Source organism: Cololabis saira, chromosome 15 (genome assembly GCF_033807715.1).
Source record: "Cololabis saira isolate AMF1-May2022 chromosome 15, fColSai1.1, whole genome shotgun sequence".
NCBI lineage: Eukaryota > Metazoa > Chordata > Actinopteri > Beloniformes > Belonidae > Cololabis > Cololabis saira.
This window is the reverse complement of record NC_084601.1, coordinates 15430690-15444576: the sequence shown is the minus strand read 5'-3', so window position 1 is coordinate 15444576 and position 13887 is coordinate 15430690. Positions and strand designations below refer to the sequence as shown.

At 42.3% G+C, this 13887-nt stretch overlaps 2 protein-coding genes across 2 annotated transcripts; both read left to right on the top strand.

The window, feature by feature from the left end:
- The first annotated feature begins 638 nt into the window (after nt 1-638).
- On the top strand, nt 639-3756 carry hoxa11a (homeobox A11a). The gene is made up of 2 exons (XM_061742757.1): nt 639-1498; nt 2412-3756. The coding sequence occupies exons 1-2, from the start codon at nt 829-831 to the stop codon at nt 2642-2644; spliced, it is 903 nt and encodes a 300-aa protein (XP_061598741.1). The 5' UTR covers nt 639-828; the 3' UTR covers nt 2645-3756.
- A 1268-nt stretch (nt 3757-5024) lies between these two features.
- On the top strand, nt 5025-11069 carry LOC133461627 (homeobox protein Hox-A10). Its single transcript, XM_061742751.1, has 2 exons — nt 5025-9054; nt 10042-11069. The coding sequence occupies exons 1-2, from the start codon at nt 8169-8171 to the stop codon at nt 10314-10316; spliced, it is 1161 nt and encodes a 386-aa protein (XP_061598735.1). The 5' UTR covers nt 5025-8168; the 3' UTR covers nt 10317-11069.
- Nucleotides 11070-13887: the final 2818 nt, after the last annotated feature.

Here is a 13887-nt window from a genome sequence, read left to right as displayed (position 1 = left end):
AACATGACCCTGATAAACAAATGCCCACTGTGCCAAATGCCATGTTGTAAAACCACCAAATGATGATGACTAAGATCTCTAAAAGCAGCCTTTGAGATGCTCGTTTTTTATATTAATAAAGGTCTCTAACCGCACATTGATGCTGGTTTAGTCGTTATTATGCTCATATGTGCATCAGCGATTGAGCGTGCGCAATCCTTTTGGGTTTTGCATTTAATTTATGTGGGATTTTAAACAAGAAATAATAGGAAATGCTACAATAACAACAAATGTTTATCATTTTTTTCCACTTTTACTGGGGGACATTCAAGAGGACATTTTTCCTGGCATTTCTGTTCAAAACATTCCTTCTTAAGAGCCACCATCCGGTTATACTTTGGACTTCTCTCGATTTCTGTGCATGACAATTGGAATTCATTTTAATCTGATATGGCGATCATCTACCAATGTCAAGCTCCATGACACATGGCAATCATGTCGATTACACTCCTACAAACTCTTTCTCTTTCCAAAGCCTACACACCCACGGGCACGCACACGCCAGGACGCGCGCACACACAGATACGCACACACACACACACACACACACACACAAACACGCTCACACATACCGAGCTTGAAAATCTGTCAATTTCTGCCGCGTGGTCACGTGACCTCCTCCTCAGTGGAGTGGATGGAGATGGCTCTCCACGTCAGCTTACGTCTCTAAATTTCTGCTTAGCGAACCTGCTTCAAAGAGGCAAGAGGCACGGCGCTTCAGAGCCATGTTCGGGGCGGCTGTAGAGGAATCAAACCCCAACATAGCGCCATAGAAGTGGCTGATCTACAATGATGGATTTCGACGAAAGGGTCCCCGTCGGGTCGAACATGTATTTGCCCAGTTGCACTTACTACGTGTCGGCGGGGGCAGATTTCTCCGGTCTTCCCTCATTTTTATCCCAGACCCCGTCCACCCGCCCCATGACATACTCGTACTCCTCCAACCTGCCGCAGGTCCAGCCTGTCAGAGAGGTGACATTCAGGGACTACGCGGCCATTGATGCGTCGGGTAAATGGCCGCACCGGGGGAACTTGCCCCAGTGCTACCCCAGCGCGGAGGACATGGTGCACCGGGACTGTCTCTCGGCGCAGACCGCTGTCGTGGGGGACATGTTCGGGAAAAACAGCCCCGCGGCCGCAGCTGCCGCCTATCACCACCACCACCACCACCACCACCACGCAGGCACGGGCTCCTCTGCTGGCAATTTCTACGGGAATGTGGGAAGAAATGGCGTCCTGCCCCAAGCCTTCGACCAGTTTTACGAGACGGCTTACGGAAACGCGGCGGAGAGCTCCTCCACAAACGCCTTCTCAGGGGAAAAAACGGCGAGCAAGCAGCCCAGCTCTGCGCCGGATCATGCACCATCTTGCCGGGACGCCGACGCGAAGGAGCAGCGGGATGAAACAAGCAGCCCCGAGTTATCTTCCGGCAACAATGAGGAGAAATCCAGCAGCAGCAGTACGTATTAAAGTCAGCGCCTTGGTTATGAGAGAAAGTTTGCAATCTTGCGCGCTGCTGTTAAAAATTTTATATGCTGTTTTATAAGCATATAAGGTTTATAGAGGGCCTGTAGACCCCCCACTTCCCCCACCCCAACCCCCAACAAAACTTTGTTATAAACTGCAGGATCACGTGTTTGGAATTGAAATTGGCCGTGAAAGACAGCAGGCCAGTGATTTTTCTGTAACACTCCCTGACGTTTTCAGTAAGCACACAGTTATTATGGAAGTGGATTCCTCTCACTGACCAAGGTTGTTTCCATTTATTACGAACGTGGTGTTTCACGCTTTCTTTGCGTTAAAGGAGCCCTTGCATGTAATGAGGGTGGTGTCTGTGTTTTAAGGTTTTGCACACACGAGCCTTGCTGTTAAAACTAACATAGAGTTTGTGCTCCCACTTGTACATTTGCCCTCTTTGTATTTTTAAATAAACCCATGCACGGCTCTGTGTGTATATGTGTGTATATATATATTTGTATATATATATATATATATATATATATATATATATATATATATATATATATATATATATATATATATATATATATATATATATATATATATATATATATATATCGATATTATATCGTAACATTTATTTTGATCTTTGAAAATTAATCAAAAGAAGCGTGTCCCAAGTAGCGAACCAGTGTAAATTGTGTAATATTGTGAAACAATAAGTATTGAAATCATTAAATATAGATAATATTTTAAGCAAGGAATACTTTATCGAGCATGTAAGTGTAACTGGTTTCATCCAAGTCAAATAAACCTTTTTTCCGCCCTTGAAATTGTCATGGTTAATTTGAAATGTTTGTATTTCTTTTAGTAACCAGTGAACCTTTTTCTGTCCTTTTTCTTGCTTGCAGGTGGACAGCGGACCCGCAAGAAAAGGTGCCCTTATTCCAAATATCAGATAAGAGAACTTGAGAGAGAATTCTTTTTCAGCGTGTACATAAATAAAGAAAAACGGCTGCAACTGTCTCGGATGCTCAACCTCACCGACCGACAAGTAAAGATTTGGTTTCAGAACCGTCGCATGAAGGAGAAGAAACTGAACAGAGACAGATTACAGTATTACACGTCTAACCCTTTGCTTTAGGAAACACAGCAGCCCCCTTCGACACAGCTTCACGAGTCTCCAGCTGTGGGACTGGCTACGTTTACAGACTCTAAGTGTACTTTGTGCACCACAATGGCCGCGACGGCAGCAATAATACTGCTCAATGGTTAATTTCAAGTTCGAGGACAACAGTGATATGAAATACCACGAACTGAGACAGCTTGTGGACTCTAAATCCGATCCACAGACTCTTATTTGGGAAAATGTAGAAAATGCGCTATGTCTTCAAGACGGTGTATTTCCAAAGGCCCGTGCTAGTGTGACTCAGAGACACCTTGCCTATTTCCCTTTCTCGGGGGGTTAAAAAAATGTCACTAATGGTGTATTTTGTAATCATGATTATTTTTCTTTATTTGGCCTGTGGTTAAAATCAGTAAATCGGTCGATTGTGATGGTGAATATGCGACACGCAGACTAATCAAATCTATATTGGTGTGACCAAATATTGAGCCCGCACGGATGAGAATGATATTTTTCTTATGCTTATTTATGTTGTCGCCACCCGTTTACTTCCTTCCGTATTGCCACGGCTGTGCAAGTCACAATTACAGGCAGGCTGTTGGGATTTCATGTTGAGCCTAGCTGATCCCAGAGCCCGCTTTATTCGTCCCCCTTGTTGCCTGCAGAAATGGGGCTGACTCTTTTACATTGCGTGTCTTTAGATGCTCACATCCACGCTACCTTCTCGGGATTCTGGGGGACTAATAGTGGAGTATTGATCATGCAGGCCAAACCATGACATAAGCTTGTCCACTGGATTAATGTGGAGTTGCACTGAGGTACACGCCCAAAACATTCATATGGTGTATAGCCTACATGCCTGTATATGCAGGAGGCCTCTTGGGTCTCATATTGAAGGCAGATTTTATTTTATTTTGATTTATATTATTTTTCCTTTTTTGTCGTATTCCGTGATCCTCGGGTACTTACAGTACAAAAAGAGAAGGAAAAAAAAGCGACATTTTGAAATGTGCTGTCAGGGCAAGGCTGGTCAGGGTCATTGCATTCAATCGATTGCTTGGAATGCCCAAACTATTGTGTATTGTACTATATTTCCAAATAAAATCAAATGAAAGGATTGCTGGAAAATATCTTGTTAATGTTGTGGTCACATCTTTTTTTTGCATTACTTCCTCTTCGGTCTTTCTGCCTTTCTCTTCTGTCGATGACCCAAATACAAGCGCACAAAAAATATTTGACTATTTTATGCACGGAAGATCAGCACATGCAAGAGGAAGATTGTAAAGACTGAGCTTTTGGCGACGTAGCAAACAGCGAAAAATAAATCTGTGGTTTCAAATACACAATATTTGCCAACCAACGTTGGTACTGCATCTTTATAAAAATGATACACCTCAAGAAATGTTTATAGAATAAAGTGGTAAACTAAATTAAACCGGTACTTAAGTAACACTGTCAAATAGTGTAACATATTTACTTGTGGACTCAAAATAAATTACACACTCAAATGTTCTCCTACAGTCTGAATTATATTTCTGTTGTTGTGTTTCCAAATATTATTAAAGAAGTCCCGCTGTGTTTTGAACTTTATGTGATTTTTTTGACAACTTCAGAATTCCCTCTGAAGGGAATCTTTGTTTTCCAACACAGTACGCAGCTTATTGAGCCACTTTTATTCATCTCAGCAGAATGCACTGTTGCCAAACATCTAGCTTTGTACCATTTTGTATTCCAACAAATCTCTCTCTGAGTGTTCCTCTGTTTCTGTGCTTGCAAGCTGTCAGTTTGCTGACTAGCGGTGGAAGCACTCATTCAGCAACAGTCTCCTTTGGCGAGGGTCGCCATATTTGCTGTTGTTATCACTGTGTTTATGGGAGCTGGCCGCAGCGCATTGGCGTTCATATATGACAGTCAAAAGGGCCATAAACGTGGGGAGAGAGGCTGAAGTTTATGGTTGCCTCTCTCTGCCATAGTCCGGCCTTGCCTTGCGCATCCTTTACTGCGCGCTGGAATTCCGTCCCTAATTATGGGACATCCTCCCCGTTGCCACAGCAACGCCGCCATAAAAGCTGTCTGAGAGTCTGGAGCATTTGTACAATTGGAGTGCAGTGCAATAAACCGTCTGAGCCCCAAGGTTATTAACTGTGTTACCAAGGAGGCGATAGCAACGACAGGGAGAGGACGGATAGGGAGAGTCGCTGCTCGCTTGCTGTATCAACTTCATTTGAGAAGCTTTTCCCCCTCGTGTGGTTTATCCACCTCGAATCAGTCAAGAGAAGAAGGGTGCTCTCAGGAATTGGACACTGCTACCACCGGGCGGCGCTATTGGGACCAAAGTCATGGCCTTGGATCCTCTGATCTCCAAGCTCACTTCAAATACGCACAGGTAAAAGTTGCCAGGAAAGCATGGCGCTTGTATAATGTGTTCAGGAAAATGTTCCAGCGTGTACATTGGGGCTCCAGACTCCTCTAGCGTGCGAGGCCCGTTGGGCTGACACAAGGGTCCTTGCAGTTCTTTCCGATGTCTGTCGTGCTGAAGGGAAAGTCGTTTTGAAGCCTAATAAGGCAACACATGTGCTAAGACTTCATGGTGCATGTGCTATTAATTTCGCTGAGCTAAACCTTTTTAATGGTTGGAGTATCACATACCCCTGCTCGTATCTGAAGAGCTCTGCAGCTCAATCCAACAACAAATGTTTTGTGTTTGTAAAACTCCTCCTCGATTAATAGCAGTGGGCGCATTTAGTGTCTAAACGCTAGAATGCAGTCGGCAGAGTCTGGGTCCCTTCAGCAGCCATATTTAACCCATTTTAAATCACGGCACATGCCTTGCACGTTCATTCTTTTTCCTCTCAAAAGTATTTGATCCTCTTCCAAAACACAGTGGTCTCTGTGCGTGCCAAATAGTACATACACGCTGTTATGAGCAGGTCGATTTGATTGTGATAGGGCAGCAATCGCGTCTCCCTTTCCTTCCTGTCACGGACACAGAGCTGAACTTTTTGCGATTAGGTGTCACTTGGCTGTTCTGGACCTTAATGTGCGTGGACCGAGTCTTTTTTTTTTCTTTTCCTCCTTTGTCTCTCGTGAAAAATAAATGCTTCCGCTGGATGTAATAAAACGCCGCATTATTGTTCATAACTGCACTCAGGACGAACATGATACGACTCAAACGGCCTCTTCACGATTATATGGGCCTGATCAAAGCCAGTGGTCAGAGTGAAGTGTTTTCAGGATATAATAGCCGGGCAGCTGTGAAAATGAAGATTTAATAGCTACAATTAATAACTGTAACGCAGAGATATCGATAGGCCCCACCATGCTACTTCGGCATCGTGAAGTGTGCACGCCAACACAACTTAATACCGGCTAACATTATTAATTGACGTATTTGGTTACCTTGCGGGCTCACATGTCGCACAAAGAGAGGGTCAGTGTGTGGAGACAGCACGCAGGCTTTTGGAGTATGCTTGTAGTTGATCTGTATTTAAGGAGATAACACTGTGGATAATTTGATATAATTTGGGAGGAAGTCGCGGTGAAAGAAAGCCTGCTTGGTGCGTTTGAAGGTCCCAAGCACTGGAGAAAAATCCATCTTATGTCAGTTTAATATGTACGTGGCTTCTTGTATGATTTTTTATTTTATTCCTTTTAGTCAACTCATTTTTACTTACGTCGTTTGGAATATTTCCCTTTTCAATGACTATTGTTAATAACAGTCGACATGGAAAAATTGTAGCTTTCTAATGTGTAAATGGGCTTTGTGAGTAATTTTTGGAGCCTAAATGTGCTCAATTTATGAATTTCTGACAAATTTCTTCATTACAACAGGGTGCAAACAAAAGCCAGGGGTGCGTGAAGCCATCTGGGCCCGGTAATGATAAAGCTGGTCAATATTAGCTCCAACCTGCAAAACGCAATACTGTGCACATGTCCAAGGACTCGACGAGTTGAAGAAGTTTTATTGCGGCTTTTACTGGCCCAAATTGGATTGACTTGTGTATTAGGGTATGAGCTGAGCGCTTTAGGTCTACTCCACTGCTGAGGCACTTTTATTCATCAATACTTTGGCAGATAGACACATCTAAACGTGTATTACCTTCGCCATTTTACCATTTAATTATTTATCTCTAGCGGTGGGTGACGACAGTTGTATACTGGAATTATATGCAGTCTATTCTTGTAGTTACAGCCTTGTCCTAAAACGAACCGCATACAGGATTAACCTTTCAATAGCCCAAATGTGTACCTTTAGGAAGCATGCAAACGTCTTTATTCCCAAAACAGCGAAGATATTTGATTAATGTAACTCGGTGCTAATGAAAACTCTAAAATAATTATTCCATGATAACTTGCACAAAATATAAACTGTGCTGTGTTTTCATTTAAATGTGTTACATAAAGAAAGACAGGCATTATTATTTACAGCAATTTTGTTGAGCTTGTGGCTTCTCTCTGGTTGTGTGAGAGACACCGACGTTTTTCTTTCTGTTCCCCCGTACTCATTAAAGTATATTTTATTTTCATTGGTTCATGTAATTTTGATGTCGTTAACACACACACACGGAAATATTTTGAAAATATGCCGATGAATCTAGGTGGATTTCTAATAATTCAGTTTTACTTCAAACACGTGAGGTGCGATGCTTTAGGCAAGAATATAGAAAAGTGATGAATTTTTGAACGTGTACATTTACTATTACGGATATAATTATCATTGAACAAATCGTGGAATTTAAAAAAAATCCTTAAAATGGTATACTTTTTAAACATGCCATAAGCAAGAATGTCCACGTTTTTTGTTGTGTGTGTGTGTGTGTATGCAAAGAAGACCGATTGGCTCAAGGCTCAAGGATGCACCAAATAAAATGGCTTTAAATTTGTTTTTTTCCTTTGCTAAGTCATTTTTGCCAGAGGCGAATTCTCTGTAGCCTATACAGATAAATAAATGTTATTACCACGGACTCCCGTGGCTTTATTTGATGTCTACTTGATTTTCCACTTTCAGGCCAAATCCGCCGAGTGTAAAGTAATCTTGATTGCTCTGTAACCAAACAGAAAAAAAACACTTAAAAAGGAATCTTTCGACTTTACTTTTCAAATGACAAAAATACTATAATTTTAGAGTCTTGTTTTGCTGTAGTTTATTTTTTACTTTGTTGAACCTATAGATTATTTTTGAGATGTGGTGGAAAAAAAGTGATTTAAATCAGTGCCTTAGTGGAGGAAATATACCAAAAACCCATTAAAGGAAGCTTCTATGAATAGCATTCTTTTCAAACATAAATAAGTATTTTACAACTTTGAGCAGTGTTGGATCTCCTCCCTTTTGTACAGGGTGTATTCATACAAGGTGAGGGAACACGCTGATTGCTGTGCCGTCTTAGCTCTCTGCCTGGGCTCCATGATGGATATTGTTCCTAATGCTACGTAGGTTCAGGGTGGGAGGGACTACCCAGGATCCGGCATTTCCATTGGCTTAGCGGTCAGATCGGTGGAGAGGGGGTGCTTCTAATCATATCCAGCATGTTTTGCACGAGAAATGTCAGCCAGAAAGGGCTATCTTCTTCCTTCGCCAAAATACACCACAATAATGTCATGTTCAGACAGTCCGTCAGGAAATGCGTTCTTGGTGGATTCTCTGATCAGCGGTCGCACCGAGAGCGGCGGAGGTCACTACGCCGGGAGCGCAGTGTGCGTGCCTCACAGCACCGCAGCAGAAGTGCCTTACGGACTACACAACTATGGATACTTCCCAGGTATGGCTAAACGGACAGAGGTGGGTCCGCAATCTATGGTTTCCGCCTCGGGTTCCTACATGTCCAGCATGGAGATGTGGATGGACGCGCAGAGGTCATGTCGAATGGACCAAGAGCACCCGGTGGGTCCTCAGGTCGCACCCTGCTCCTTCCCGCAGAATATCAAAGAAGAGAGCACCTACTGCCTGTACGAGCAGTCCAAGTGCCCCAAAGCCTCCACCGCAGAAGACTTTACATATTCAAGGTTAACTGCAGCCGGCCTCGGGTCGAGTTCTTGTACAGTTACCGATGGCGGCGGCGGCGGCGGAGGCGGCGGGGGTTCAGTGCCTGTGCCGGGCTACTTCCGCTTGTCTCAGACGCACACACATTCTCATAAACTTTACAACACCAACGTCCCTCAGTCGAACCCTTCCCATTCTCATTTTGGCCCACACCCCACTGCTCCCGCTCGCTTCCACACGCCACCAACCTCGACTGCTGCTCATGCCCCGGCGCAGGAAGAGAGGGACGCCGAGGAGCCCGCGTCCTCGGGAAACGCTGACCCGCAGCCGCACGCTGCTGCTGCTGCTGCGGCCGCCGAGGAGGCGCGGGACTCCTCGGATGGGGAAGCCTCCTCAGCTGACGAAACAGAGGAGCATGACAAAGAAAGACCAGCATTGGCTAATAAAGGTATTAAGTGTTCAGTATTATGGTTAGGTGTGGCCATTCTTGTTTTGTTGACATGCAGGTAGAGTGAGTCCCCTTTGACTGGCACCTGCTAAGTTTTATTTGACAGGGTTACGCTACTGAACCCAGTCAACCCTTGTTTGCAAACATTGCATTTGCATAGCTTTTTCAACACAGTTCTGCAATCAGAGTTTAGTATGAATTGATGCGTCAATATTTCATGCGTCAAATAAATAAAACCAAAAAAATCTGATGTAGTTTCGGATTTGATTTGGTGTGATCATCCATGCTTATAATATAGATGTATAATAACCACATACTTATTTTTAATTGATGCAAAAAGTATAGTATTTGGATGCAAAAAGTATAGTATTTGTTGGTTTTCCTTCGGTCGCTGCGTTAATGCTGGGCAGAAGGCCTTCGTGTCAGTATAGGGCTGGATATTATCTTCGCTGATATGCTTCTAATTGTATTCAGTGTAAATGTGAGAATATAATGTTTAAAATTGTTGTTGCTTTAAATGTTATATCAACCATTATCATCATGATAGCTGTAAATATGCCTGAGCAAAACAAAGAAACAATACTTTACGCAGGAGACACGCATGTGTGGAAAAAGACAGTCTTTAATGTATCATTTATAGTTTCTAATATGTCAATACAAACTTTACTTTCTTAATACACAGCAGGTGTTTAAATATATTAATACTGAACAGATTTTATAGAGTAGTTTATTTTGGAGTTATAACAAAGTACTTTTATGTTACGGTTCTCACAGCAAAGCCTTGGTTTATAATAGCAAATATATTTTACCAAAGACGTGTATTACAGTAAGTTGAATTGTACTTTAAATTTTATTTTGTACTAACATAACACAAACAATATCCATGAACTCTTTGTTGGTCACTTTCCATTTTTTACCCTCTCAAACACATCTCAGTTATTTCCATGCTGCACTCTTTTAAACCGTTCATATGACATTTTTCTTCAGGAGACGCAAAAGGAGAAAGCACGGCCAACTGGCTGACGGCTAAAAGCGGCCGAAAGAAACGTTGTCCCTACACCAAGCACCAAACACTAGAGCTGGAGAAGGAGTTCCTCTTCAACATGTACCTGACCCGAGAGCGCCGCCTAGAGATCAGTAAGAGCGTCCACCTGACGGACAGACAGGTTAAGATCTGGTTTCAGAACCGCAGGATGAAACTGAAGAAAATGACGAGGGAGAACAGAATCCGGGAGCTTACCTCCAACTACGGATTTTCGTGATGAACGAGGTGATTGCGTCCACGCAGAGGAGAATAGGTGAAATCAATGACACCCACCCTCCTACACCAGTCCTCCCGCGCCACTTTGTCCACACAATGACTCATTTCACTGCGGGGTGCCACTTCCTTTCATTTCCAGACACGCTCAATATCAGTGCATCCCTTGTCTGTGACCTCTTGAGGGGGAAAATGAAAGAAAAAGAAATCATAGAGAAAAAAAACAGACTTGTATAATTTTTTTCTGATATTGTGCTTTTGTATTGTTGATCCTGTTACCTCTGTTGTATGGTTGGATAGTGTCGTTGAATCAGTGCGGCGAAAACACACACACACACACACTCACTCAGACACAAACACACACGTTTGTACCCTGCAGGGTGCATGGTCTGTTCTCATCTGTAGCCAACGGTATTCTACCATACTGACAAAAAAATATAATTTTATTTTTTATTGGAATTGGAATTGCATGATATGAAGTTTGCTGACATCTTTTTACGCAATTTTAAAAACCACTCTTGAGTATGATACCCTTACATCTCCAAGCGGAGAGTCCTTCACCATATGATGATTAGATGTAGTTGATATAGGCCCTAATCTATGTATGAGTTAAATGTATACATTGTAATTTTATTCATGTTGAGGACCTTTACACGAACATATTATAAAAAGTGAAGGAGGAATGTTTTTACTGTATATTTCTGTGTACATATGGTATTGTGTTTTTGTGTAAGCTTAATAAATTATCAGCTCGCACTCAGGAGAAGCTGCTTGTATTTTTATGCTATGGGTCTGTATAGAAAATCTTTAGGTTTTTTTGCAGACATTGTGTGGTCTATACAGCAGGAAGGAATACCACTTTACATAGGACTCGAAGTCCAAAATAACACAGACACCTACACAGTCAACAGGGACTTGTGTTTTTTGTGGAGCAGCTGAGAAAGAATAGTTGTAAGGGGTAATGTCTAATGGCCGTCGGAAATAATTAAGATATTAGGCTATAAGCCGTCTTGCTGCATGCCCAGCCGGCTATTGTAGAGTTTTATGACTGGCTGGTATATGAGGTTTCTCCCTCTCCTCGAAGAGCAGCTTCAGTTGTGAGAGAGCCTTTCGGACGAAGAGGAGGCCCGTCTCACAGCACACACAAATACACACGCCGTGGATAAAATACTTTACACTTGAGACTGGAAATCACTGGGATTACCATATCGTGGATCGGGTAAGTGCAGTACTCTTTGTGAATCTGTCCATTTTGCGCCTTGTTTGCAGCGGCTCCTCTTTATTGTGTGCAAACCGAGTTGCACTCCCATTTATACAGACGACTTTTTGGACGCACGCTGACGGAAGCGACCTGCACGGTGCATTATGAATTCGGTGATTGTGTTTCGCTTGAGGCCCGGATCGACTGTCGAGTGGTTTAGGTAGTTTCATGTTGTTGGGGTCCATTTCTAACTCTGCAACATGAAACTGTCTTGATTGCCCCAGTTTCAAACATCGTGACCATGCAAGCTGAAAGCAAATCGGGGGACACAAAGGTGACGGGATTTGTCTAAAAAAAGAAAATAAATGTGGAGAGGTGTTGTGGAAAAGGACGTCGCAGAGCTCCCCGAATAATAAATCGGGGAGGGCTGGCTGCGGTGCATGTTCTCAATCTGTCTCCTGGAGTGTTTTCTTTACATTCCTCTTGACTTGTTTTTGTTCCTGCATGGGAAAATAAGCCAGAGGGGGCATGTGTCGAATATCAAGGTGATCAAAGCCGAGCCGCGGTATGCGACGTGGACTCGGGATTAAGTGGAAAGCCGTGAGTGTTTTCCGTGAGTAGTGGTGACGCAGACGCGCCAGACAAGGCCTCGGTTACGACCACTGCAGTGGAGGGGAAGGGGAAGGTGAATGGGCCAACAGCGACCTCCGTGGGCAATGAGACCGGATGCTTCCGCTGCGCAGTAGTGGCTCACACAAAAGGAGGGGAAGGGCTTTATGGCGATATTTAGATCCGCCAGACAGGCTGTTATCTGCAGAGGCAAAAGAAGTGAATAGCCCCTGCGGTAAACTGCAGGGCGAAAAACAGGCTGATTTAGGTTTACAGCCTGAGAGCCATTGGCATGGTGGCGTCTTGTCCTGCTCTGAAGGTGTTTGTCTATTCTTGTTTGTCCCCTTGCAACTGTATAGTGCACAAACAGGGGCACAGTCTATCCTTCCCTCCCCTCCTCGGCTCGTTTGATGTCTGCCGGCCAAATAATGTGCACGTACTACAGAGGTGATAGTCTGCGACTAGAATGCACGTTATGGACACTTTGTACCTTTATTTTTTTCACCCTCTTCTGTGAATGCAGTCCTATCCGCAGAGTGCAGAGAATCTGTGCGTGCTGAATTGCCTGTGGCCTTGTAGGGGTGTTGGCCAGGGTCTATTTTATCTGCTTGTAATAAATAAAACACCAGTAATATTACAAAACTCAAAGTTTATCCTCTGAAACCGCCAGGAGGTTCATGATAGAACAGAGTAAACATTTACACGGTGATATTTCTTGTAAAACATAAACTCAGTTTATTTTTTTTCCCCTTAACAAATATTATTTTCGGCTTCCCTTTTAGTCCGGATAAATGCATTTTTGTTATTTGTAACATTTACTTTAATCCCGTATAAAGAGAATAAATACAGGACTATACTATTTTGAGTCTCACCGTGCAGATTTCTTTGTTTATAGGCCTATTTGTGTTTAGGTCGTTTAGGCGCGTTTTATAAACGAAACCGCAGTTCAATAAAGCGTATTTTTGTCTTCTCTTTTTCACCACTCTCGACGCCCTTAAATTTTAAAAGGAGCAAAGCACCAACAGACTTTACACGTATTTTGAGTTCCGTTTAAGCGTAACGTTACACCAAAGCTCAGGCTACTCGCATGTTATTAGAGAGTTTGTTAATGGCGGTGAAGATACAAATATGTAGGCCTATGGAAGTGATAACGAGAGGGCAAATAATAAACGGCTTCATGAGAAGCTATGAACAAGTCTCACTCTGTTATTAGTATTTCATTATCAGAAACAAATATAGAAATTACTAGTAATAAACAAGCACAATTTTACTAATTCAGGATGGTTGCAGATATACCAATATTGTCAATGCTTTATATATGTAGCCTATATATATATATATATATATATATATATATATATATATATATATATATATATATATATATATATATATATATATATATATATATATATATATATATATATATATATATATATATATAAAATATATTAAAAATATGCATTTTGTAAAAGAAAACGATTTAATCTATGTTACACGTGCACACTTTAGAGCTACTTATTCGCAATTTCGTGATAGTAATCAATGCGGAAATAACCGCAAATATTATGCGACCGCACCTACTGTTTTGCCGTGAAACATTTCTGCAGCCCTTTTGTAACTGGATTTGAAAAAAATAAATAAATCTATATCCTCTAAATGATACCACGTTTGAGACATGCTTTCAAGACTATATTGTACTAATTTATTTCATATGGATTATCAAAGGGGCCCCGACGTACATATGTGCACACGCTCCAAGAAA

Excerpts from the sequence above, each read along its gene's own strand:
- hoxa11a (XM_061742757.1), top strand. The coding sequence starts at position 829 with ATGATGGATTTCGACGAAAGGGTCCCCGTCGGGTCGAACATGTATTTG. Across the intron at positions 1,499-2,411 it reads GGAGAAATCCAGCAGCAGCA|GTGGACAGCGGACCCGCAAG; the intron begins GTACGTATTAAA and ends TCTTGCTTGCAG.
- LOC133461627 (XM_061742751.1), top strand. The coding sequence starts at position 8,169 with ATGTCAGCCAGAAAGGGCTATCTTCTTCCTTCGCCAAAATACACCACA. Across the intron at positions 9,055-10,041 it reads ACCAGCATTGGCTAATAAAG|GAGACGCAAAAGGAGAAAGC; the intron begins GTATTAAGTGTT and ends ATTTTTCTTCAG.